This window comes from Pongo pygmaeus, chromosome 1 (assembly GCF_028885625.2).
Source record: "Pongo pygmaeus isolate AG05252 chromosome 1, NHGRI_mPonPyg2-v2.0_pri, whole genome shotgun sequence".
Taxonomy (NCBI): domain Eukaryota; kingdom Metazoa; phylum Chordata; class Mammalia; order Primates; family Hominidae; genus Pongo; species Pongo pygmaeus.
This window is the reverse complement of record NC_072373.2, coordinates 99,890,978-99,915,811: the sequence shown is the minus strand read 5'-3', so window position 1 is coordinate 99,915,811 and position 24,834 is coordinate 99,890,978. Positions and strand designations below refer to the sequence as shown.

General features: G+C 54.9%; 2 protein-coding genes across 10 annotated transcripts; one reads left to right on the top strand and one right to left on the bottom strand.

Moving 5' to 3' along the window:
- Positions 1 to 710: 710 nt before the first annotated feature.
- Positions 711 to 12,362, top strand: ADAMTSL4 (ADAMTS like 4). 9 transcript variants are annotated; one of them, XM_063663762.1, is made up of 20 exons: positions 711 to 1,230; positions 1,955 to 2,770; positions 3,548 to 3,650; positions 3,886 to 3,943; positions 4,241 to 4,593; positions 4,766 to 5,462; positions 5,705 to 5,807; positions 5,906 to 5,974; positions 6,775 to 6,911; positions 7,588 to 7,792; positions 8,047 to 8,219; positions 8,367 to 8,478; positions 8,578 to 8,763; positions 8,928 to 9,057; positions 9,374 to 9,578; positions 9,903 to 10,079; positions 10,389 to 10,592; positions 10,714 to 10,893; positions 11,178 to 11,322; positions 11,477 to 12,362. In XM_063663762.1, exons 3-20 carry the CDS (start codon positions 3,631 to 3,633, stop codon positions 11,611 to 11,613), a joined length of 3,291 nt encoding a protein of 1,096 aa, XP_063519832.1. In that variant the 5' UTR covers positions 711 to 1,230; positions 1,955 to 2,770; positions 3,548 to 3,630; the 3' UTR covers positions 11,614 to 12,362. The 9 variants fall into 9 exon arrangements, with proteins under 9 accessions (XP_063519832.1, XP_063519823.1, XP_063519809.1 ...); XM_063663753.1 differs by lacking the exon at positions 5,906 to 5,974 and having other exon boundaries at positions 712 to 1,230; positions 2,571 to 2,770; XM_063663739.1 differs by lacking the exon at positions 5,906 to 5,974 and having other exon boundaries at positions 712 to 1,230.
- On the bottom strand, positions 12,356 to 13,006 carry LOC129029747 (uncharacterized protein ADAMTSL4-AS1). Its single transcript, XM_054474476.2, has one exon. It carries the CDS (start codon positions 12,896 to 12,898, stop codon positions 12,509 to 12,511), a length of 390 nt encoding a protein of 129 aa, XP_054330451.1. The 5' UTR covers positions 12,899 to 13,006; the 3' UTR covers positions 12,356 to 12,508.
- Between the last annotated feature and the right edge of the window lie 11,828 nt (positions 13,007 to 24,834).

Below are 24,834 nucleotides of genomic sequence, written 5' to 3'. Positions count from 1 at the left end.
ATGAGCAAACTGCACCACACAGGGGTGGAAGTATTCGTCGAAGACCACACAGCTGGCAAGAGCTGGAACTGAGATTCAAATCCAGATCTGTCTGACTCAGAAGTCAGCACGCTGTCCTTTCGCTGAGTCCCGAGTGTAAAACCTTACTGAGGAAAAAACCGAAGCTCATAGAAGTCCCAGAAATCGGAACCACTACTGCTCAACACGGGAGAGGCAGAAGTGACCGAGTTTGCAGGGGAGGCTGCGTGGAGGGGACAGCCTGGACCCACGTGGATCGGGGGCCGCGGGCACCTCAGTCCAGGGCGCCGCCCTCCCGGATCAGCGGCTCTCCCAGGCCGCCTGGCTCCAGGCGCCCCTGGAGGCCGCCCCGCCTGTGCCGCGCCGGGCCGCGCCGCGCCATGCTCGCACCGCTCACCCGAGCCACTCGGAGGCCCGGGCTGCTTAACTCCCTAGTCTCAGCCAGGCACGAGGACAGCGCCCGGGAGCGACGGCACCCTCCGACCCCGGCTGGGCCAGCCCGGGCTTCAGCTCACGCAGCCGTCGGGGGGCGCCCGGCGCGTAGCCCGGGGTGGGTGGTCCTGGCGAGTGGGGCTGCGAGGCAGACCGTCCCCACCCCGGGGCCGCCGAGGGGCGCGGGCTGGGGCGCGTGGCGGACGGGGAAGGCGGGGCGGGGCGGGGGCGGGCGCGAGGGCGGAGTCGCGGCCGAGGCGGCCGTGACCGGAGCGCGGCTCAGGGTCCGCAGTGGCCGCCACGGAGCGAGGTTGCCTGGAGAGAGCGCCTGGGCGCAGAAGGGTTAACGGGCCACCGGGGGCTCGCAGAGCAGGTAGAGACCTCCCCAGGACCCCGGCACCGGCCGCCCCTCTCCCGGGTCCCGTTTGACCGCCCGCCCCGCGCGCCCGCGTCGTCCCCTCTCCCTGCGCTGTGCGGTCGCGCCCCCGCCGCGCCCCCGCCACGACCCCGGACCCAGCTTCGGTGGCCTGGGACAATCTTCCAGCCCCTGGGGTCGAATTCCTGGGGAGGGAGTCTCATCCCGTGGAACTCTGGCCCCATCACCCGGGCGGGGAGTGAGCCAAAATTCCTCCTAAGTCACATAGTAAAGTTGGAAAACAGACCCACGACCTCCCCGCGCGGCCGGCGCCTCCTGCCCTCTCCCTAGGAGGGTGCTTTCGGACGGTGTGCCCCCCACTGCACTCCTGGACTTGGAGGACAGGGTCGCCGCGAGGGACGCAGGTGGGTGCCCTTGATCCAGCTCAGCCCGATGGCAGAAGAGGTTGACAAAAAAGAAAGACACCTGTTGGGGTGGCCTGCCAGACCCAGGAATGGTGGGCTCTGTGAGGGCCCGGGAATTCGGACTCAGGACAGGGATTCTCCATGGCTAGCCCAGAAACACAAGGTCCAGCCACTCTCCAGCGGGGAGACCTGGGGGTGAAGGGGTGAGCCCTGCGCAGGTCTCTGTTCCTTAGTCTTCACTGGGCAGTGTGGAGAGGTGTGGCCAGGAGGAGCCCACGTTTGTCCAGACCGGGGTCTACTCTGGCACCAGAGTGACCACCTCTGACCTCTCCTTTCCTCGTCCTGGGCTGGGAACGACACCAAATGAGGGACATGGAAAGGGGTGAGAAGCATAAATGTGCGTGTGTTTCTGCAGAGGAGGGGGCATGGGCCCCTGCCGGGCTGCGCAGGGGAGGGTGGGGTGGGACTTTTCCAGAGAGGGAGCCAGGCCTGGCCCGGCCCGGCCCCGGGAGCTCACGTCACCCCCACCCCTCACTTCTCCAGGGAACTGCCAAAGCCAAACCCAGCTCGGGACGGGATTATGTGTACTGGGTAGACCCGTGGAGAGGGGCGGCGAGAAGAGATCTCGGTGGCAGAGAGAAGCAGAGGCAGAGAGGGCATGGAGAGGGGTCGGCATCAGAGAAGGGGCAGGCAGTGACCGTCACCCCATTTCTTTTTCCCTCAGCTGGAGTAACAAGTCAGGCAGAGCCTGAAGACTTGGGTGGAACATGGGCCCTTCTCTGGACACCCTGGCCTCCCCCCTTCAGTCAGGGCGGAGTTGCTGACCTCAGTGGCCAGCCCAGCCAGGGGAAGGAGTGACCATTGGCAACCCCCTCCCCAACCCCAAGCCCTGAGGCGCCCGCTCTGACTCAGCCACTCTGACCCCTCCCTCAAATTCCGAACCCTAGGTCTCAGGGAGGGCAGTGGGGCTGAGTGTCTGCCCCCAAGCACATTCCTACCGTTCTCTTGATCATTTTCCACCCCAGAGCTGGCCCACCTCAGCAATGCGAGGGCTCCCTGGATTCCTCTCCCGGGTGCCTTTCAGATCCAACAGAAACAGATTTTTTTTTTTTCCTGGAAAGCAGAACTAAGAGTGGGATGAGGAGCAGGGGTGGGAAGGACTCAAAGTGAGAAGAAGGGGGCAAAGAGAGTCAGGCTTGGTGGCTGGGGTGGGTTCCAAGCCTCACTTCTCCAGTGTTCAAAGCTGAACTTCAGATGGACCTCCCGGCTCTTCAGAATGAGAGGCCTGTGGCTGGGGCATGAGGCAGCCCCGGCTGCACCTCTCCTTCCCGCTTCCCCAGCTGGTAGAGACGCACAGGAAACAAGCCCTCACTGAACCAACTCCGGATGCTGGCACCCAGAGTGGATGTTACATTGCTGGCTTCTTCTCTAGAGATTAAACCATCAACCCATTTAGCTTATCCCTTGGCCAAAAAGTGTCTGAGATGTGCCTGGATGTTCCCTAAAGAGCTTATCTAAGAAGGGAAGAGAAAGCCAGGAGGCAAGTAGGACAGAGAGATGGCTGGGGAAGATCTTGTTTCTGGAAGACCCAAGGATGGGCCTTCTGGTGGGTCCTCAGAGAGAGTGTCTGGCGCATCCTCAGTGGAGCCTTCCTCCTCTACTTTCTAGGCACCTCTGGGAGGGCAGGAGTGGGAGCACATGACAACCATTTTAGAAGGAGCCCTCTGGCTGGGTGCGGTGGCTCACACTCTCATCCCAGCACTTTGGGAGGCCAAGGCAGGAGAAGCGCTTGAGGCCCGGAGTTCGAGACCAGCCTGTGCAATTTAGCTGGATCCCGTCTCCACCAAAAAATACCAAAATTAGCTGGGTGTGGTGGTGCACGCATGTAGTCCCACCTACTCAGGAGGCTGAGGAAGAAGGAGAGCCTGTGAGTTTGAGGCTGCAATGAGCTTTGGTGGCACCACTGCCGTCCAGCCTGGATGACAGAGTGAGATCTCCATTTCAAAAAAAAAAAAGCCTTTTGTGTGTGCCTGAGCCGGCCTAGAAACAGTCCCTAGGTAGGATTTGGAGAGGAGCTAAGAAGCCCCTACAGGGCCCAGGGGTTGGGGGGAACTGAGCCTTAGTTGGAAGGCTGAGGTCAGCCCCTGACCATGTAGCCTCTACAGATGGACAAGGCAGTGATCCTCCCTGCTCCCAACCTGAGAATCGTAAAGGGATGGGCCAGTTTCACCCCCTCCTCCATACTCTCTGAGCTATTCTCCCAGCCCCAAGCTCTCTGGACACTGGAGAGGTAACCACCAGGCTTCTGTCCCTGCAGAGAGGACCCTCCACGCCCAGATGCCTGCGTAGTTTTTGTGACCAGTCAGCTCCTCCCTTCCCCTGGGGCAGTAGGGGGGAGCGATGGAGAACTGGATGGGCAGGTGAGAGAAGGGGCCACGGGTGGGGGGAGGAGAAAAAGGGGGGGTGCTGGGATGGCTCTGTGTCTGGAAGTGAGGGAAAGGGGACCACTGGGAGGGGCAGGGGAAGTGATGAGTAACTTCTGCTTTCTGAGAAGTTGGTAGTCAGGATATGGGAGCCGGCTGGGGGCGGAGGGTGGTGTTGCAACACCCACTCTGGCTCCAGTCTGACGTCCCTCCCCTGGCCTTTGGTTTGCAGGCCCTGGTTGTATCTGCTGCTGCTTCTGTCCCTCCCTCAGCTCTGCCTGGATCAGGAGGTGAGCTTTGAACAAGTGAGCAGCTGCAGCCTGCCTGCCACCCTTTCATCTCCCCCTGGGCTCCCACCCCATCTCTCCAGGCCACGCCTCCATTCCCCACAGCCCACCCACCTCCCCTGCCAACTCCCCAGTTCCTTGCCTCATAACACCAAGAGGCCGAGGTGTAGTTCTCCCTCTGCTGCTGAATGTGACCTTGGACTGGTAGCGACTCCGTGAGCCTCAGCGTTGGTCTACATGGACGCTCTGGACAGTTCCCTCGAATCATTCCAATTCTGTCTGACCTTTTTCTCTATATAGGTGTTGTCCGGACACTCTCTTCAGACACCTACAGAGGAGGGCCAGGGCCCCGAAGGTGTCTGGGGACCTTGGGCCCAGTGGGCCTCTTGCTCCCAGCCCTGCGGGGTGGGGGTGCAGCGCAGGAGCCGGACATGTCAGCTCCGTACAGTGCAGCTCCGCCCAAGTCTGCCCCTCCCTCCCCGGCCCCCAAGACATCCAGAAGCCCTCCTCCTCCAGGGCCAGGGTCCCAGACCCCAGACGTCTCCAGAAACCCTCCCCTTGTACAGGACACAGTCTCGGGGAAGGGGTGGCCCACTTCGAGGTCCCGCTTCCCACCTAGGGAGAGAGGAGACCCAGGAGATTCGAGCGGCCAGGTGAGAGGCCTGGGTGGAAGAGGTGGGCCTTGGGCAAGGTGGGGGCTTAGCATGAAGGAAAGGGGAGCACGGGTGGCTTCAGAGGGCTTGTCTTTGGTGCCAGGAAGTAAACTGGGGAAACAGGGTCAGAGGTGGTCAGAGCTGTGCCCCCACATCTGAAACACCTTCTCAGGTCCCGGCTTCGAGACCCCATCAAGCCAGGAATGTTCGGTTATGGGAGAGTGCCCTTTGCATTGCCGCTGCACCGGAACCGCAGGCACCCTCGGAGGCCACCCAGATCTGAGCTGCCCCTGATCTCTTCTAGAGGGGAAGAGCCCATTCCATCCCCTACTCCAAGAGCAGAGCCATTGTCGGCAAACGGCAGCCCCCAGTCTGAGCTCCCTCCCACAGAACTGTCTGTCCACACCCCATCCCCCGCAGCAGAACCTCTAAGCCCTGAAACTGCTCAGACAGAAGTGGCCCCCAGAACCAGGCCTGCCCCCCAACGGCACCACCCCAGAGCCCAGGCCTCTGGCACAGAGCCCCCCTCACCCACGCACTCCTTAGGAGAAGGTGGCTTCTTCCGTGCATCCCCTCAGCCACAAAGGCCAAGTTCCCAGCGCTGGGCCAGTCCCCAGGTAGCAGGGAGACACCCTGATCCTTTTCCTTCGGTCCCTCAGGGCCGAGGCCAGCAGGGCCAGGGGCCTTGGGGAACGGGGGGGACTCCTCACGGGCCCCGCCTGGAGCCTGACCCTCAGCACCCAGGCGCCTGGCTGCCCCTGCTGAGAAACGGCCCCCACGCCAGCTCCCTCTGGAGCCTCTTTGCTCCCAGTAGCCCTATCCCAAGATGTTCTGGGGAGAGTGAGCAGCTAAGAGCCTGCAGCCAAGCGGTGAGTCTCCTCGGGCCTCCCCTCCCAACCCCGACCTCCAGTGTGGCCTCCCTGCCCTGAAGCTGGGTCCTCAGCTTCTGCTTGGCACCTGAGGGAGAAGGGCCTTGGCATCTGACCACCTCAGGGCAGGGGTCTTGGAGCTCTTCCGCTGACCTGAGCCTCCCACCTGCTCCCCAGGTTCAGCCCTGACCCTACCCTCATTTTGCTCCCCAGCTCTGACTCCTTTGTACCCCTCACCGCAGCCCTGCCCCCCCGAGCAGCCAGACCCCCGGGCCCTGCAGTGCGCGGCCTTTAACTCCCAGGAATTCATGGGCCAGCTGTACCAGTGGGAGCCCTTCACTGAAGGTGAGGTTTCTTGCCCACCCCTGGGCAGTGGTGGCTTGGAATTGGGGATGAAGGGGAGAGGAGACACCTGCTTACTCCCAGCCCTGAATGACTTCCAGCCCCTCTGCTTCCCCTGCGCCATGCCTTCTTTCTTCACCCTGGGGCTGGGTCAGGAGACAGCACAGGTGGTGAGTGGTCTGCAGAGGGGTGGGGGTGGGAGGAGGAGGTGTGGGAGACACGCTTTGTCCGGACTCCTCTGGGAAGGCCATCACCGGGGGTCAGGTGGCTATGACACAAGACGGCCATGGTGGGAGAGATCCTGTCCAGCCATGACAGCCAGGTGGGGGTGTGCCACGCATCCTGGGCACTATCGTATCGGTTGCTCCCAGGTCACCACCCACTTCATTTTAGGCCTGTGTTAACTTGACACCAAGACAAGCACTCAAGAGCTCTGAACACAGAGAATCATGGGTATCAGGGATTGCTCCTCTCTCAGTTCAGAGTCCCCTTGATGGTCTCGGTGACCTCGACTGACCTGACCACCTTCTTTTTTTTTTTTTTTCTGAGACAGAGTCTCACTCTGTCGCCCAGGCTGGAGTGCAGTGGCACGATCTCAGCTCACTGCAACCTCTGCCTTCTGGGTTCAAGCAATTCTCCTGCCTCAGCCTCCCGAGTAGCTGGGACTACAGGCATGTGCCACCACGCCTGGTTAATTTTTGTATTTGTAGTAGAGACGGGGTTTCACCATGTTGGCCAGGCTGCTCTTGAACTCCTGACCTAATGATGCACCCACCTCGGCCTCCCAAAGTGCTGGGATTACAGGCATGAGCCACTGTGCCCAGCCCTGACCACCTTCTCAGCTTGTGCTGTTGTCACATTTCCTTCATCCACAGTGACCTGGGCAACCTCAAGGTGCCCCCTCTGGGGCCTCTCTCAGCTAACCTCCCACCAGGGAGCCCACTAACCACCCTTCTACCCTGTCCCTTAGTCCAGGGCTCCCAGCGCTGTGAACTGAACTGCCGGCCCCGTGGCTTCCGCTTCTATGTCCGTCACACCGAAAAGGTCCAGGATGGGACCCTGTGTCAGCCTGGAGCCCCTGACATCTGTGTGGCTGGACGCTGTCTGGTGAGGGAAGACAGTGTGTGTGTGCGTGCATACACACACATGCATATGCACACAGACACACACATGCCCCCATATGCATACACATGTACACACACATATGCATGAACACATGCACACATGCAAGCACGTACACACATGCATATGCACACACACACGCACACACACATGTACACACGCATATGCACACACATGCACACGCATATGGACACAGACACATGTATGCATACACATGTGCGCATGTGCATGAACACATGCACACACATGAACACAGACACATGCATACACATGGACACATGCACACACATATGCATGCACACACGCATATGCACACACGCATATGCGCGCACACACGTATGCATACACATGTAGACACACATGCATGAACACATGCACACACACGTATTTGCACAGTCGCAATCAATTCAACAACAAAACACCATACTGAGATCACCAAGGGAGAATTCTCATCTGCCAAGCAGGGCTGAGCAGAGCCTGAAGGATCTGATCGGGTGCCTGTCCGTGTCCCTGGGTCTGGCTGGGGATGGTGGGGCTGTTTTTGTGCTCTCACTTGTGGCACAAAAAGCAGGGTAGTGAGCTGAGGCTCCCTAGGGGACCGGGGTGGGGTTGAGGTGGTGTCTGGCGTTCTGTGGCCGCTGTCTCACCTCACTCTCTCCAGAGCCCCGGCTGTGATGGGATCCTTGGCTCTGGCAGGCGTCCTGATGGCTGTGGAGTCTGTGGGGGTGATGATTCTACCTGTCGCCTTGTTTCTGGGAACCTCACTGACCGAGGGGGCCCCCTGGGCTATCAGAAGATCTTGTGGATTCCAGCGGGAGCCTCACGGCTCCAGATTGCCCAGCTCCGGCCTAGCTCCAACTACCTGGGTGAGCACCCAGCTGCCTCCCCTTCCACTTCCATCTCTGTTCGGCCCTCCATACCCCCACTCAGAGCAGTGAGCAAGCCAAACAGGGGGAAGTCCAGGGCCTAGCCCCTCCCCTCGTGGAAGGAGTGAGGAAGCTGAGAGGGCTTGGGGGGATCTTAGGTTCTGGTGGGAGCTTCTATAGGCTAAGGACACGGTGTGGGAGAAGGAAGGTATTATCACCCTGGAATTTCCCAATCTCTCACCTCTGACCCGCAGCACTTCGTGGCCCTGGGGGCCGGTCCATCATCAATGGAAACTGGGCTGTGGATCCCCCTGGGTCCTACAGGGCCGGCGGGACCGTCTTTCGATATAACCGTCCTCCCAGGGAGGAGGGCAAAGGGGAGAGTCTGTCGGCTGAAGGCCCCACCACCCAGCCTGTGGATGTCTATGTGAGCCTGGGGCCAGGGGCAGCTGGATGCTGGGGAGGGAGGCTGTTCCCTCTAAGGGCAGAGCTGTGGTTGTCAAGATGGGAGAGAGAGCTGGTGGCATCCTCCTCTGGCCACCCTCACACATTCATTATCTTCTCTTCTCCCCAGATGATCTTTCAGGAGGAAAACCCAGGCGTTTTTTATCAGTATGTCATCTCTTCACCTCCTCCAATCCTTGAGAACCCCACCCCAGAGCCCCCTTTCCCCCAGCTTCAGCCGGGTAAGACTCTGACCCCTGCACTTGGAAGGAGGAGGGAGAGGCTGCAGGGCTGGCTTGGGGCAGTGGGGTGGCATCTGATTCGCCTGCTCCCCTGCACAGAGATTCTGAGGGTGGAGCCCCCACTCGCTTCGGCGCCCCGCCCAGCCCGGACCCCAGGCACCCTCCAGCGTCAGGTGCGGATCCCCCAGATGCCCGCCCCGCCCCATCCCAGGACACCCCTGGGGTCTCCAGCTGCGTACTGGAAACGAGTGGGACACTCTGCATGCTCAGCGTCCTGTGGGAAAGGTGAGACATCGCAGTGTGTTCCCTGCACGTCGGTCCAAACCCCCCAACTGACACTCCTAATCCTGCATCCTGGATTGTGGGGCCACGCCTGACCCTGTGTCTGGGACACCATTGAGCTTGGGCTCTAGCCTCCTGCCTCCCTGGCTGCCTTCTCACCCACTCAGGTGTCTGGCGCCCCATTTTCCTCTGCATCTCCCGTGAGTCGGGAGAGGAACTGGATGAACGCAACTGTGCCGCGGGTGCCAGGCCCCCAGCCTCCCCTGAACCCTGCCACGGCACCCCATGTCCCCCATAGTGAGTATGGCCCACGGGGAGGGTTAGGGTACTGGAAACACAGCAGTTGCCCCCAGAATCTTACCTGAACTCTGCACTCAACGCGACATCTCCTGGCTGCAGAGAGACAACATTGGATTAGAAAGGCAGACATTCGGTAGGCAGGAAGAAAGCCATGGCAAGCTGAGCCCCCCAGGAACCCAGACTCCAAACGCCAAACATGCCCACTCTCCTCTGAGGCCCCCACGTCCAATGTGTCTTCCATCTCTGCTGCCACGGCAGCCCCACACATCTCATCTATGTCTCCGCCTCTTCCCTGCCCTGCTGGTGCCTGCAGCTGGGAGGCTGGCGAGTGGACATCCTGCAGCCGCTCCTGTGGCCCCGGCACCCAGCACCGCCAGCTGCAGTGCCGGCAGGAATTTGGGGGGGGTGGCTCCTCGGTGCCCCCGGAGCGCTGTGGACATCTCCCCCGGCCCAACATCACCCAGTCTTGCCAGCTGCGCCTCTGTGGCCATTGGGAAGTTGGCTCTCCTTGGAGCCAGGTGAGTGTGCCCAGGCAAGGAGGTGCTGGGGAGGGGAATGGGCACAGGTGAACAAGAGCAGTGGTTTTTCAACTTCTTTTTCATCAGCAGAAACTATTTACAAACAGGGTTTCATATGGACCCCCAATATAGAAGTCAGATAAGGGACTGAACCAGGGACTGGGGGCCCAGGGCCCTAGGGCTCAGCCTCCTCCTCAGCCCACGAAGCCATGTGACTGCTGGGCTGGGGATCGAAGGCAGAGCCTGGTTCTGAAGTCCTAGAGCTGGAAGCTGGCTGAGAAGGTGTGGGAAGCCCAGCTCCCTGGATTCCCCTCGCCCCCTCAGTGCTCCGTACGGTGCGGCCGGGGCCAGAGAAGCCGGCAGGTTCGCTGTGTTGGGAACAATGGTGATGAAGTGAGTGAGCAGGAGTGCGCGTCAGGCCCCCCGCAGCCCCCCAGCAGAGAGGCCTGTGACATGGGGCCCTGTACTACCGCCTGGTTCCACAGCGACTGGAGCTCCAAGGTGAGCCCCGAACCCCCAGCCATGTGCTGCATCCTTGGTAACCATGCCCAGGACACCTCAGCCTTTCCAGCACAGCTCAATAAACTTGTATTGATCAAGCACCTGCTATATGCTTGACGCTGGGAACTCAGAGATAAGTGAGAACAACTTCCATGAGGGGCCCGGCTAGGATTCCCCGTCCAGGCCTGGTACTTGGGGACGTTCCCTACCACCCAGGATTTGGACCCAGGATGCATCCCTCCCTGCCCCACTACTGTCCCTTGTGCCAGTCACCAGCAGGCCCCTCACACAGGCCTCTCTCCTCCGCAGTGCTCAGCCGAGTGTGGGACGGGAATCCAGCGGCGCTCTGTTGTCTGCCTTGGGAGTGGGGCAGCCCTCAGGCCGGGCCAGGGGGAAGCAGGAGCAGGAACTGGGCAGAGCTGTCCAACAGGAAGCCGGCCCCCTGACATGCGCGCCTGCAGCCTGGGGCCCTGTGAGAGGATTTGGCGCTGGTACACAGGGCCCTGGGGTGAGGTAAGCCGAGTGCCTGCTGAGAGCAGGAAGGGGGTGCCAGTCCCAATGGGATTCCTTGTGGGCACTTGGGGTGCTCTCTGTCCTCCCCTCCCCTCATCACCCTGCCCTCCCCCTACACTAGTGCTCCTCCGAATGTGGCTCCGGCACACAGCGTAGAGACATCATCTGTGTATCCAAACTGGGGACGGAGTTCAACGTGACTTCTCCGAGCAACTGTTCTCACCTCCCCAGGCCCCCTGCCCTGCAGCCCTGTCAAGGGCAGACCTGCCAGGACCGATGGTTTTCCACGCCCTGGAGCCCGGTGAGTGCCTGGCTGCGCTGCCCTGCCCTGCTCAGCCTGGTCCCCCAGTGGAGGGGAGCTCCTCTCACTGTACCCCCTCCAGGTCTCTCTGTGCCCCAGAATAAGCCCAGTCAAGCGTTACCACTGTCCTACTTCTTATAGACTTGGAGGAAAGACAGGCCCTCTCCATTTGGGATTTCACAATGTCCTAGGAGTGTCCCCACCACCACCTTTTGGGAAGGAAAGTGGCAGCCAGGGGTTAAGGACCTGGCAAAGGTCTGATATGATGGCTGGGGTCGCCCCAGTGTTCTCGCTCCTGCCAAGGGGGAACGCAGACACGGGAGGTCCAGTGCCTGAGCGCCAACCAGACCCTCAGCACCCGATGCCCTCCTCAACTGCGGCCCTCCAGGAAGCGCCCCTGTAACAGCCAACCCTGCAGCCAGCGCCCTGGTAAAGAACCCCCTCTCGCCAATCCCCAATACAGTGGATTAGCTGAAGTATGGGAGGAGATGAGAAAGGACCAGTGGGAATGGGCAGCACACCCATTCCCAGACGGGTGGGTCCTGGTGACTCTCTTGTGCCCACTGGCCTCCTCTGTCCCCAGATGATCAATGCAAGGACAGCTCTCCACATTGCCCCCTGGTGGTACAGGCCCGGCTCTGCGTCTACCCCTACTACACAGTCACCTGTTGCCGCTCTTGCGCACATGTCCTGGAGCGGTCTCCCCAGGATCCCTCCTGAAAGGGGTCCGGGGCACCCTCACGGTTTTCTGTGCCACCATCGGTCACCCATTGATCGGCCCACTCAGAACCCCCTGGCTCTCCAGCCTGTCCCAGTCTCAGCAGGGATGTCCTCCAGGTGACAGAGGGTGGCAAGGTGACTGACAGAAAGTGACTTTCAGGTCTGTGGTCAGGCCCATGTGGTGATGTGATGGGTGTGTACACATATGCCTCAGGTGTGCTTTTGGGACTGCATGGATATGTGTGTGCTCAAACGTGTATCACTTTTCAAAAAGAAGTTACACAGACTGAGAAGGACAAGACCTGTTTCCCTGAGACTTTCCTAGGTGGAGAGGAAAACAAGTCCGCAGTTCCTTGCTAATCTGAGCTACTTAGAGTGTGGTCTCCTCACCACCAACTCCAGTTTTGTGCCCTAAGCCTCCTTTCTCATGTTCAGACCTCACATCTTCTAAGCCGCCCTGTGTCTCTGACCCCTTCTCATTTGCCTAGTATCTCTGCCCCTGCCTCCCTAATTAGCTAGGGCTGGGGTCAGCCACTGCCAATCCTGCCTTACCCAGGAAGGCAGGAGGAAAGAGACTCCCTCTCCAGAGCAAGGCCCAGCTGGGCAGAGGGTGAAAAAGAGAAATGTGAGCATGCGCCCCCCCTCCTGCCCCGCCCACCCAGCCCGTAGCCCCACTCCCTGCCTCCTGAAATGGTTCCCTCCCAGAACTAATTTATTTTTTATTAAAGATGGTCATGACAAATGAGAAACGGGCTCTTCCTTGTCGGCTACGGACCCCTCAGCAGTGTGAAGGCAGAAGGTGGGGTGGGCAGGGGAACAGCATTAGAGCCCAGGAGGAGAGTTTGGCTCAGAGAATCCCCGCCAGCCCCAGGCCCTGCAGACTGGTCATGGGCCACTAGAGGTCACCAGTTCTCCCAGTTGAGGTGTGGGGCGCTGGGTTCCAGAGCTGAAGGAAGGGCTGCGCGGCCGTGGTGCGCTTTTTGGTGGGTCGAGTCTCTCTGGGAAGTCTCCGGGTATCTGCCCCTTTCCGCTGGGGCCTGAGCGAAGGGCAGTTGGCTTGTCGAAGCTCTTTTTTCCTGTTCCCTTTCTCTAGCCCTGCCTTCTGTCTCCCTTTCTGCCGTACGCATTTCCCTACGCTCTGGGGCTTCTCCTGGGGTGGTGAAAGGGAAGGGATTCCTGCCCCGAGCCCTTCCCCTGGAGGAGGAGGAGCCCGGCCCGGCTCCGGAGCCCTGGGCGGGACTGAGGGAGGAGCGGGGCAGCACTGGATGTCCTGCCAAAGCCACATTCCTCAGAGATGGCTCAGCCTTGCCTCCTTCCTCCTCCTACTCGCTTCTCTCAAGGTAGAGAACTTGCTAGAGTCGGCCTGAGAGGGGCAGGCCTTTGCCATCACATCCTCTCCCAGACCCCTGCCATTCGGAGACTGAGGCCGAGTCTCTCCTGGAAGCCGGGCTGCCCGGGAGGGGCGGTGCCGCAGGAGCGCCCCCGCTTGCGGCTCCACAAGCCCAGCTGAGCACGGCCGGGAATACGGGGCCTGTGGAAACAGTGAACTCAGTGGCTGCTGTTTTCTGAGCACCTGGACCCTGTGGGGGACGACAGAGTTGCCCGAGGCGGCAGGATCTCCCCACACTCGCGGTCTCCCGCACATCTTCCTGTTGCTTTGGGACTCGGGCTTTCTCTGGGTTGAAAGTGGCTGAGAAGGAAGAATTTGGACATCTTAAGAGGAGAGCGAGTGGGGAAGGAGGCAAAAGGGAATGGAGAAGGAAGATAAAACTGACGTCAGCCCAGGGCAGGGAGCGAGGAAAGGGGGCCACAAGGAAAGCCCAGTTCCAACGTCTCCGCTGAGCCTAAAGAGGCCTCAGCAGGGAATCACAGATGTAGGGGGCCAGGGAAACGGATCCGAGCCCGCCCAGTAGGTATAGAAGGCCGAAGGCACAGTCCTGAGACCCAGGGAGGGGTGGGGTGGAGGCTGGGGCCATCCCAGCGATTCCTGGAAGCCCAGAGCTGGGCGGCGCCGGCTCAGCTGACTTCCCCGAAGCTCCCCTCCCTCTGCTCAGGGCTGTTGCTGGGCAGGTTTGGCGTTTGCCCTGAGCCTGAGAACCAATCGCAGGTGGAGGTGCGGTCGCAGCCCCTCGCAGGGCGCCCCGGCTTCAGCACCCTCTTTCTCTTTCTGCCAGCCCCTGAGCTCCCTCTCGGCCTCCCGCCTCTGACCTCTCAGGAGGTGAGATCTCATCTGGGGGTCTGCTCCCTTTCCCCTCTTCTTTTAGAGCTAGGACTCAGTGCAGCCCCTAAGGATTCCTTCCTCTGGTCACTGAGGTCATTATGGGGTCAGTGTGGAAGTTCTCAGGAAAGGGAACCCGACCCCAAGCAACCCCTTTTCTTGGCCCCTTAGAGGGGAGTAGTGTGGCCAGACACCTGTTCGCTGACCTCTGAAACCCTCTGGAGGGACTTGGGAGAGCAGAAGCTGCAGCCTGAGGGCAGAGGAATGTGGGGAGGGCCTCTGGGTTTGGTGCAGTAGTGGGAATTTAGGGAAGGACTCAGAGGAACTGGACCCCTGAGAATTGAGTTGAGGGTGGGGTAGTGATAGGAACAAACTTGATATGCACAAGAGAGATCAAGCATGCAAAAGGCCTGCAAATTGTTGAGGATGCCTCCTTTCTGAGGGTGTGCTGGGGGAGGGGGTTGTGGTTTGAGTATCAGTGACACTAGGGGTGATCTGTGCTCTCACAAGTTCAGCTGGGTCAGGATTCCTCACCCCTCCCCCTCCCAGCTTCCCCAGGGTAAATACCCACCCAATTTAAGTTGCAGCTTTTGGACTAAATTTAGCTCCTGGACTTCCCCAACCCCCAGGCCTCCCTGTAAGCAGGTGCTCACAGCTGCAGCATGGGTCTGGTGGAGAGTTTGAACCTTCTCCGCACCTCCACTTATCCAGATTCCACCTTTCTGGTAACTAGGAGTGAAGCAGAGCACAGGAACCCAGTGGCCGGCCCAGGGCATAAGTGTCTCAGCCTTAAGCCACCTTCTCCCAGGAAACCTGTAAGAGAAGAGCTCTAGTGGGAGACTCTAGATGGACATGGAAGGTGGTGGGGTGTAGAGAGAACAAGATGCCAGGAGAGCCTCCCTCCAGATTCTCTCCAGCCAGACCCTCTCTCATTCCTTGCTCTTCCCTTGTCCCCAGGTTTACAAATAGAGACTTCATGTTAGCATCTTCCCCACCAGAGTAAACTGACCCAGGAAGCCCTCTCCTCTCTTTGAACCATGGAGAATCATGCTACGGTAGAAATTATGGTTTGGGGAGGTGTGTGTTTCAAGTAGAGGTGGTTTGCCACAGGTAGGTGATGAAGAGGTGTCAGCTTTAAAGGGCAGAGACACCGTCTAAAGGAAGTAGAGAGCCTCAGGAAAGTACCTAAGTCTAAGTCTGTCAACAAGAGACAGAAAAAGTCTGGGTTAACCTCAAAGTAGCCAGCATAAACCCTGAATCTGACTTCTGGGCTTCCTGACCTAGGAGACTGGGAAAACTCAAGAAGAGGGTGTTTCAGGGCTGAGTCTGAAGGAAGAAAGGATTTGAGGAAGGAATGTATAAGATTAGTCCAAAACAAGGGATGCACGAGATATGGCAGTCAGATGCCAGGGAGCCATCAGCTCTGCCAGCTGAAGGGGAGCTGCAGAGTTGGCTGGAAGCTGGCCAGAGCAGAGCATTTCTCCTGTGAGCACTGGAGAGCTGTGCTGAGAGGCCTGGGAAGAGCCCTGTGCTGGGGGAGGACGGCTAGGTTGGGTCGGCATGTTTGTATGCTGTGCTCTTCTGAGCCTTACCTGAATCTCTTGAGATAGCTCCACTGAACTTTGAGTGAAGAGGAAAAGAAACTGGGGGAAAGAGGGTGGGATTATAAAAAAAGGAGCAGACTGTACCCCTGGGATCCCTAGGCTAAAAGGCCCTTGATGAGACAGGCAGAGATCATCTCCCCTGGAACAAGGTCACCCTTCCTCTCTCCCATCGCTACATTCCTCTCCTCCTTACTGTTGACTATTGGTTGCCTGCCTCTTTCATCACAAAATGAGACTCCTCTTTAGCTTTAGTAGAGGGTTGGGCAAACTTTTTCTCTACAGGAGTAGATGATAAATATGTTAGGCTTTGCAGGCCCTATCATCTCTGTTGCAGCTTCTCTACTGTAGCAGCACAAAGCAGCCATAGACGATAAGTAGTAAACAAATGGGCGTAGCTGTGTTCCAATCAGACTTGTGACACTAAAGTTTTAATTTTTTTTTTTTTTTTGAGACAGGATCTTGCTTTGTTGCCCAGGGTAGAGTGCGGGGGTGGGGCGCAATCATAGCTCACTGCAGTTTTGACCTCCAGGGCTCAAGCCATCCTCCTGCCTCAGCCTCCCGAGTAGCTGGGACCACAGGTGCAGGTCACCACACCCAGCTAATTTAAAAAAATTGTTTTGTAGAGACAGGGTCTCACTGTGTTGCCCAGGCTGGTCCTGAACTACTGGGCTCAAGCAGTTCTCCCACCTCAGCCTCCCAAAGTGCTGGAATTACAGGCAGGAGCCACTGTGCCTGGCCCATTTTTTTCAACCATTTAAAAATACCAAAATGATTCTTAGCTTGTGGGCCATACAAAAACGCAGTAGGGCAAATTTGGCAAGGAGGTGGTTTCTGACCCTGGGGATTTTTCCTAACTGGTGACTCCTGCTCTGCCTAGCCATAGAAAGTCCTGTTTGTGTCTCTTCCGGGCCTCAAAATACAGCTGTAGAACCTTTTAATTCAACATACTGTACTGATGCCTGGTTCTTAATTGCTTCTCCTAGGGAATTTAAGGACTTGAAAATGGTTAATAGAGTAAACCCTTAAGGGACAGTCCTGAAACTCCTTCTATTTGTATAGTGCTTTAAGGTAAAAGCACAAAGCACGTGTATCAGTAGTCTCTCTTTAAATCTTTGCGGTAATAAGATAGCTGATAGTATCATTAAGTCCTGTTTATGGGGGAGAAAATTAAGGCTTCAGATCTAGTTTCTTCACTTTTTTTTTTTTTTAGATGGAGTTTTGCTCTTGTTGCCCGGCTGGGGTGCAATGGTGTGATCTCGGCTCACTGCAACCTCCGCCTCCCGGGTTCAAGCGATTCTCCTCACTCAGCCTCCCAAGTAGCTGGGACTACAGGCATGTGTCACCATGCCCAGCTAATGTTGTATTTTTAATACAGACAGGGTTTCACCATGTTGGTCAGGGTGGTCTCGAACTCCTGACCTCAGGTGATCCACTCGCCTCGGCCTCCCGAAGTGTTGGGATTACAGGCACCATGCCTGGCCAAAAACACTTTTAAAAATTTATTTTTGGCTAGACAAGGTGGCTCACGCCTGTAATCCCAGCACTTTGAGAGGCCAAGGCAGGGAGATCACCTAAGTCCGGGAGTTGAAGACCATACTGGGCAACACAGTGAGACCCTGTTTCCATTTATGTAAAAATAAAAGAATTTTTAAAAATTATATGTATATTTTTAAGAGACAGGGTCTCACTATGTTGCCTAGGCTAGACTTGAACTCCTAGGCTCAAGCAATCCTCCCGCCTCAGTTTCTTGAATAGCTGGGTCTATGCGGTGCCTGGCTTCCTTCTTTTCTTTTCTTTTTTTTTTTTTTGAGACAGGGTCTTGCTGTGTCATCAGGCTGAAATGCAGTGGCATAATCACAGCTCACTGCAGCCTCAAGTTCCTGGGCTCAAGTGATCCTCCTGCCTCAGTCTCCCTAGTAGCTACGACTACTGGCCATGAGCCTTCTATTACTCAGTTTCATTCACACGGGGCATCTTGTTATCAAAATAATTTTGGTCTCAATGATCCAAACCTTGAATAGTTTTTTGTTTGTTTGTTTGTTTTTTGAGACAGAGTCTCACTTGGTCACCCAGGCTGGAGTGCAGTGATGCAATTTCGGCTCACTGCAACCTCCTGGCTTCAAGTGATTCTCCTGCCTCAGCCTCCTGAGTAGCTGGGACTACAGGCACACACCATCATGCCTGGCTAATTTTTGTATTTTTAATAGAGAAGGGGTTTCGCCATGTTGGCCAGGCTGGTCTTGAGCTCCTGGCCTCAAGTGATCTGCCCACCTTGGCCTCCCAAAGTGCTGGGATTATAGGCATGAGCCACTGTGCCCAGCCCAAACCTTGAATAGTTTTAAGTGTTTTTGATGTTTTTTTTTCAAATGTCTTTCAGGACTTTTCAGCTAAAAGTCTGTTTAAACTTTTTCAAACTTTCAAGAAATTAGAAATGCTTTCAAATTCATGATAGTTGTGCGTCATTTATACCCAATCCAGACTTACTTAGACCAAAGAGCCTTTTTTTCCTACCAGTGTTTTCCAATTTTTATCTTAAGAGGCAGGGTCTTGCTATGTTGCCCATGCTGGAGGGCGGTGGCTATTCACAGGTGCAGTTCTACTACTGATGAGCACAGGGGTTTTGACCAGCTCTATTTCCAACCTAGGCAGGTTCACCCCTCCTTAGGCAACCTGGTGGTCCCCCACTCCCAAGAAGTCACCAAAGTGATGCGGAACTTAGCATGAACACCAGGTCAACATAGCGCACTATAGCCCTGAACTCCGGGGCTCAAGTCATTCTTCTGCCTTAGCCTCCAGAATATCTGGGACTATAGGCGCGTGCAACTGCGCCTGGCCAATTTTCCTGGGTCCAGGAAATGACAGTATTCCTGGTCTTTGTTTAAGGTACACTGTCTTGCAAACATACGCTTATGTATAATGGTAAGCCACAAGCATTTACTAATTTTTTTTTTTTTGAGACATAGCCTCACTGGCCCAGGCTGGAGTGCAGCAGCATGATCTAGGATCACTGCAACCTCTGCATCCCAGGTTCAAGCAATTCTCATGCCTCAGCCTCCTAAGTAGCTGGGACCACAGGTGCATACCACCACACCCATTTTTAGTAGAGAGAGAGTTTTGCCATGCTGGTCAGGCTGGTCTCAAACTCCTGACCTCAGGTGATCCACCCGCCTCAGCCTCTCAAAGTGCTGGGATTACAGGCATGAGCCACCACAACTGGTCAAATTTTTCTTTCATACAGTAGCACTGATACATCTTTCATGGTTCATGATGGGGAAGGGAAGATACAGTGACTTCCATCCTGTTTCATACCTGACCCCAACTACCCAGCTTTGAAGTGGGGCAAGGGGCAAGGAAGCAGGTAGCCCAGCACTCCTCCCCACCATCACCAGGCTCCTCTGCAGAGCTGTTGTTCCTTAAAGCTGACAACAAGCCACCTCATTTCAAAACACACACACACAACCTCATTTTGACACGAAGTTGTTTCCCTCTTTCTGTTTCTCTGCTTTGCCTCATGAGGGATTTCTGAGAAATGAAAAAAAGTCACCTCCCACAGCCGCAGCCTGCAGTTTTGTTTTTTGGTTTTGTTTTTACAGATGAAGAAGAGGGGGGTGGAGGAAAGGAGTATACCACTTAAGCATCTAGTATTAATCCAAAACTCTGCAAAGAGAAATGCTCTTCCCATAGCCCTTTACCTGAGGTGTGCCCCACTTTCCTTAGATCTGGGCTCTCATGCAAAAGGAAATAAACAAGGTATCCTCCCCTCAGGAAAGTTCAGTAACAAAGCAGTGAAACCGAACAGCTGCTCCCTTGCAGCAGGCCAGCTGTCTCCCCTCCCCCCATTTCCACCAAGGGCCGGAGATGGTGGGAACTGCTCCAGGCAACCTAAAGGATGGCTGTGTGAGCTGAGAAAGGCAGGCCTGATAGATCTGGGCATAGGAGCTTCAGGAATAAAATGCATGTGAATGCGGTGTTTCCCAGGGAGAATTAACTGCATTCTCCCCTTCACATCTGAATACCTGAGGGTCATAACCAGCCCAGTAGGGTAGACTATGAAATGTATAGCAAAATTTTCAAAACCAGCTCCTCCTACCAGACAAGAAAATTAACACTTTTTAGGGCACAGAACTGAAAGCATTTTTACTGAAATCTAATCCAGGATGAAACCTAACAGTTAAACATTCTTTTCCTTCTCTGCTTCCTTGGCTCTCTATCCTAGCACACCTTGTCCCAGGCTAACTTGAGTAAACATACACATGTGACCACATGAGGGCGGGAAGAACACCAAGTGGGGGTGGTGAAATTCTGAATGGAATGCAGCCCCAGCTAGTTAGGGGGCCCCGGGCTGAGACCTCTGGCACTGGCAGTAGATTTATACAGGCAAAGAAGCCAAAACAATGAGCTCATGGGCAAGAATGCAGCCTGTGGGGAAGTCTGGGCAGCTAGAGCAAACTGGTTTTTTGAATCAGGATGGGAATAGCAATAGTTGAGTCTCCCACGGGAACAGGATCAGGGAGAGTGGAAGCCATCATTCAGTATCTTAGGGTTTCAATTAAATAACTTTTGGGAGCTCTTATTAAAATTCTGTTCTGCAGACAGCACAGTGCTCTTAGGCAAAACCTTGGTTCCTTTCCCTGACTATGTAAAACCTAGAGGGTGAAGGACCAGTGAGGCTCCAGTGACCTACCTTAGGTGATGCTCTTAAAAGGGCAACTTTATTTAAACCAGGCCTGTCAATGCCAACTCCTTCAGTCTAGATCCAAAGATGGCTATGATCCTGAGATTGTGTGTTTAGGGTCACCACTTTAACATGATACAGGAAGCAATTGAGTCTTTTCTACTTCCTAAACACAGTCCATCCAGTTGTGTGTCATTTATACCCAGTCCAGACTTATTTAGACCAAAGAGCCTTTTTTTCCTACCAGTTTTCCAATTTTTATCTTAAGAGGCAGGGTCTTGCTATGTTGCCCATGCTGGAGGGCGGTGGCTATTCACAGGTGCAGTTCTACTACTGATGAGCACAGGGGTTTTGACCAGCTCTATTTCCAACCTAGGCAGGTTCACCCCTCCTTAGGCAACCTGGTGGTCGCCCACTCCCAAGAAGTCACCATATTGATGCAGAAGTTAGCGTGAACACCAGATCAACGTAGCACACTATAGCCCTGAACTCCGGGGCTCAAGTGATTCTTCTGCCTTAGCCTCCAGAATATCTGGGACTATAGGTATGTACAACTGTGCCTAGCCAATTTTTTTTTTTTTTTTTTTTTTTTTTGAGATGGAGTCTCGCTCTGTCACCCAGGCTGGAGTGCAGTGGTGTGATCACGACTCACTGCAGCCTCTGCCTCCCGGGTTCAAGTGATTCTGGTGCCTCAACCTCCCGAGTAGCTGGGACTACAGGCATAAGCCACCACGCCTAGCTAATTTTTTTTTTTTTTTTTTTTTTTTTTGAGACGGAGTCTCACTCTGTCGCCCAGGCTGGAGTGCAGTGGCGCGATCTTGGCTCACTGCAAGCTCCGCCTCCCGGGTTCACACCATTCTCCTGCCTCAGCCTCCCGAGTAGCTGGGACTACAGGCGCCCGCCACTTCGCCCGGCTAATTTTTTGTATTTTTAGTAGAGACGGGGTTTCACCGCATTAGCCAGGATGGTCTCGATCTCCTGACCTTGTGATCCGCTCGCCTTGGCCTCCCAAAGTGCTGGGATTACAGGCGTGAGCCACCGCGCCCGGCCAATTTTTTTGTATTTTTAGTAGAGATGGGGTTTCACCGTGTTGGCCAGGCTGTTCTCGAACTCCTGACCTCAGGTGATCTGCCTGCCTCGGCCTCCCAAAGTGCTGGGATTACAGGCATGAGCCACCACGCCTGGCTCTAATATTTTTATATAAGGCCTGAGATGGGGAAAACTGAAGACATACAGTATTCACTGACCAAGAGCGGCGAGCGGAGAAAGAAGGCAGGAAAGGAAGATGGAATAAGAAAATTACCTACACAGTCCATCCCTGCTTCTCCCATCTCCATACACCCAGAGGGTCTTTCCCAATTCCATGCTTTGGTACGTGTTTCTTACTCATCTTTTTTTTTTGAGTCTCGTTCTGTTGCCCAGGCTGGAGTGCAGTGGCATGATCTCGGATCACTGCAGCCTCCACCTCCCGGGCTCAAATGATTCTCCGGCCTCAGCCCCCCAAGAAGCTAGGATTACAGGTGTGCACCATCACGCTCATCAAATTTTTGTGTTTTTAGTAGAGACGGGATTTTGCCATGTTGGCCACACTGGTGACCTCGGGTGATCTACCCACCTCAGCCTCTCCAAGTGCTGGGATTACAGGTATGAGCCACCGTACCCAGCCTCGTTACTCATCTTTTAAGGTCCAACCTCACATTTCTCATGAAGCCTTCTTTACCACCCTCTACGTCTAGAAGTTGTCACCCTCGTTTTTCCCAACCCTATAATGCTTTGTACAGTGCCTTCTAATTATTTCTGTCCATGTCTATGACTCTTACTAGATTGTAAACTTTGTGTGTGTGTTTCTTTTTTTATAAGACAGGGTCTCACTCTGTTGCCTGGGCTGGAGTGCAGTGGCACAATTTCAGCTCACTGCAACCTTGACTTCGTAAGCTCAAGAGCTTCTCCCACCTCAGCCTCCCCAGTAGCTGGGACCACAGGCACGTGCTACTATGCCAAGCTAATTTTTTTTATGTTTTATAGAGATGGAGTTTCACCATGCTGCCCGGGCTGGTCTCAAACTCCTGGGTTTAAGCAATCTGCCTGCCTTAGCCTCCCAAAGTGCTGGGATTACAGGCATGAGCCACTGCGCCCAGCTAGATCACAAACTTTAACATCTAGCCACATTTGCATTCTCATTATGGGATTTGTTATGCATAAATTCTTTAGCACGCATCTCCTAAAAACAAGGTATAATACTCGAGAAATTTAACATCGATACAGTACTAATATTATACAATCCATAAATTTCCGCAAATGTCCCCATGTCCTTTATAGCTTTTTGACATGTGTAGTTAGTTGTCATGTTTCTTTTGAACTATTCCCCAATCTTTTTTTGAGTTTCTTTCTTTTTTTTTTTTTCCTGAGACAGAGTCTTGCTCTGTCTCCCAGGCTGGAGTGCAGGGGCCCGATCTCAGCTCACTGCAAACTCGGCCTCCCGGGTTTAAGCAATTCTTCTGCCTCAGCCTCCCAAGTAGCTGGGACTATAGGCGTCCACCACCACACCTGGCTAATTTTTGTATTTTTACTAGAGACGGAGCTTCACCATATTGGCCAGGCGGGTCTCGAACTCCTGACATTGTGATCTGTCCGCCTTGGCCTCCCAAAGTGCTGGGATTATAGGCGTGAGCCACCACACCCCTCTTTTTTTGAGTTTCTTAAGGGGAAGAATGATCTTTTTATAATTCCATTATCTAACAGTTCATGATACATAATAAGCAGTCTACTGTCATGTAATGGAAAAATGAAGACACTCTCAACATCTGGCTGCCTAGAGCTCCTGCTAAATAGACAAGCCTGGGCAATATAGCAAGACCCCATCTCTATGAACAAAACAAAACACAAGGCATGGTGGGGTACCTGTAGTCCCAGCTACTTTGGAGGTTGAGGTGGGAGGATTGCTTGAGCACAGGAGTTCAAGGCTGCAGTGAACCGTGATAGTCCCACTGCACTGCCGCCTGGGCAATAGAGTGAGATCCCACCTCTTAAAAAAAAAAATCTCAGCTTACCTCAATGTTGAAGATTTCTCATTTCCCAATGGAAAATAACTATTATTCTATGCAGGTCAAGAAGGGAACTGCAAATAAACAAAGTATAGTGTGGGAACAAAAGCTTGCTACGTATATCCTTTTCCTACTTCCCAAGAATTATTAGTAAAGGACACCAAATTTTCAGAGGTGTTTTTTTTTTTTTTTTTTTTTTTTTTTTGAGATGGAGTCTCGCTCTGTCGCCAGGCTGGAGTGCAGTGGCGTGATTTTGGCTCACTGCAATCTGGGACTACAGGTGCATGACCCCATGCCCGGCTAATTTTTGTATTTTTAGTAGAGACGGGGTTTCACCATGTTGGCCAAGCTGGTCTCGAATTCCTGACTTCGGGTGATCTGCCTGCCTTGGCCTCCCAAAGTGCTGGGATTACAGGCATGAGCCACCACACCCAGCATTTTTTTTTTTTTTTTTTTTAAGAGGAAGTCTCGCTCTGTCACCCAGGCTGGAGTGCAGTGGCATGATCTTGGCTCACTGCAACCTCCACCTCCTGGGTTCAAGCGATTCTCCTGCCTCAGCCTCCTGAATAGCTGGGACTACTGGTGCCCGCCACCATGGCTAATATTTCTGTGTATTTAGTAGAGATGGGGTTTAACCGTGTTGGCCAGGCTGGTCTCAAACTTGACCTCAAGTGATCAGCCCGCCTTGGCCTTCCAAAGTGCTGGGATTACAGGCGTGAGCCACCGCACCAGAGAGGTATTTCTTTTATTTTGTTTGAGACAGAGTCTCACACTGTCACCTGGGCTGAAGTGCAGTGGCACGATCTCGGCTCACTGCAACCTCCACCTCCAGGGTTCCTCCCGGGTTCACGTGGTTCTCCTGCCTAAGCCTCCCAAGTAGCTGGGATTACAGGTGCCGGCCACCACGCCCGGTTAATTTTTTATTTTTAGTAGAGATGAGGTTTCACTATATTGGCCAGACTGGCCTCAAACTCCTGACATTGTGATCCCTCCGCCTCGGCCCAAAGTGCTGGGATTACAGGTGTGAGTCACCGTGCCTTTTTTTTTTTTTTTTTTTTTTGAGACGGCGGCTGGCTCTGTCGCTCAGGCCAGAGTGCAATGGCGTGATCTCAGCTCACTGCAACCTCCGCCTCCCGGGTTCAAGCGATTCTCCTGCCTCAGCCTCCCGAGTAGCTGGGACTACAGGTGCCTGCCACCACACCCAGGTGATTTTTGTATTTTTTATAGAGACGGGGCTTCACCATGTTGGCCAGGATGGTCTCAATCCCTTGACCTCATGATCCGCCCGCCTTGGCCTCCCAAAGTGCTGGGATTACAGGCCTGAGCCACAGCGCCCGGCCCTGAGAGCCGTTTCTTAATTGGCCTGGAGGAAAATCCCCAGCCCCCAACTTTCCACATACTTCACATAGGTAAGATAACACTGTAACAACTTTGAAACTAAGAGGGAGAGAATTAAGTTTTCAAATTTGAAATTGAGAAGCCTTTGAAGAGTGGCAGCGTTCTAGAAACAAAGTTCCATAATGATTGAACAAGTGAAGCACTAGGATAGACTCAACTGACCATCTGAACTCCAAAAACTAATAGCCAGTGCTTTGGGCATCTGGCTGGAGCCATGCTACACACCAGTTCTACAAGTTATTTCATTTTAATTTTGTAAAAAAAAATCCTTCAGCTGTCACA

Bases quoted from the DNA above. Each gene is read 5' to 3' on its own strand.
- ADAMTSL4 (XM_063663762.1), top strand. From the start codon at position 3,631: ATGGAGAACTGGATGGGCAG. The intron at 9,058-9,373 runs GTGAGTATGGCC...TGGTGCCTGCAG, and splicing joins GGCACCCCATGTCCCCCATA to CTGGGAGGCTGGCGAGTGGA. The intron at 10,593-10,713 runs GTAAGCCGAGTG...CCCCTACACTAG, and splicing joins ACACAGGGCCCTGGGGTGAG to TGCTCCTCCGAATGTGGCTC.
- LOC129029747 (XM_054474476.2), bottom strand. From the start codon at position 12,898: ATGTGGCTTTGGCAGGACATCCAGTGCTGCCCCGCTCCTCCCTCAGTC.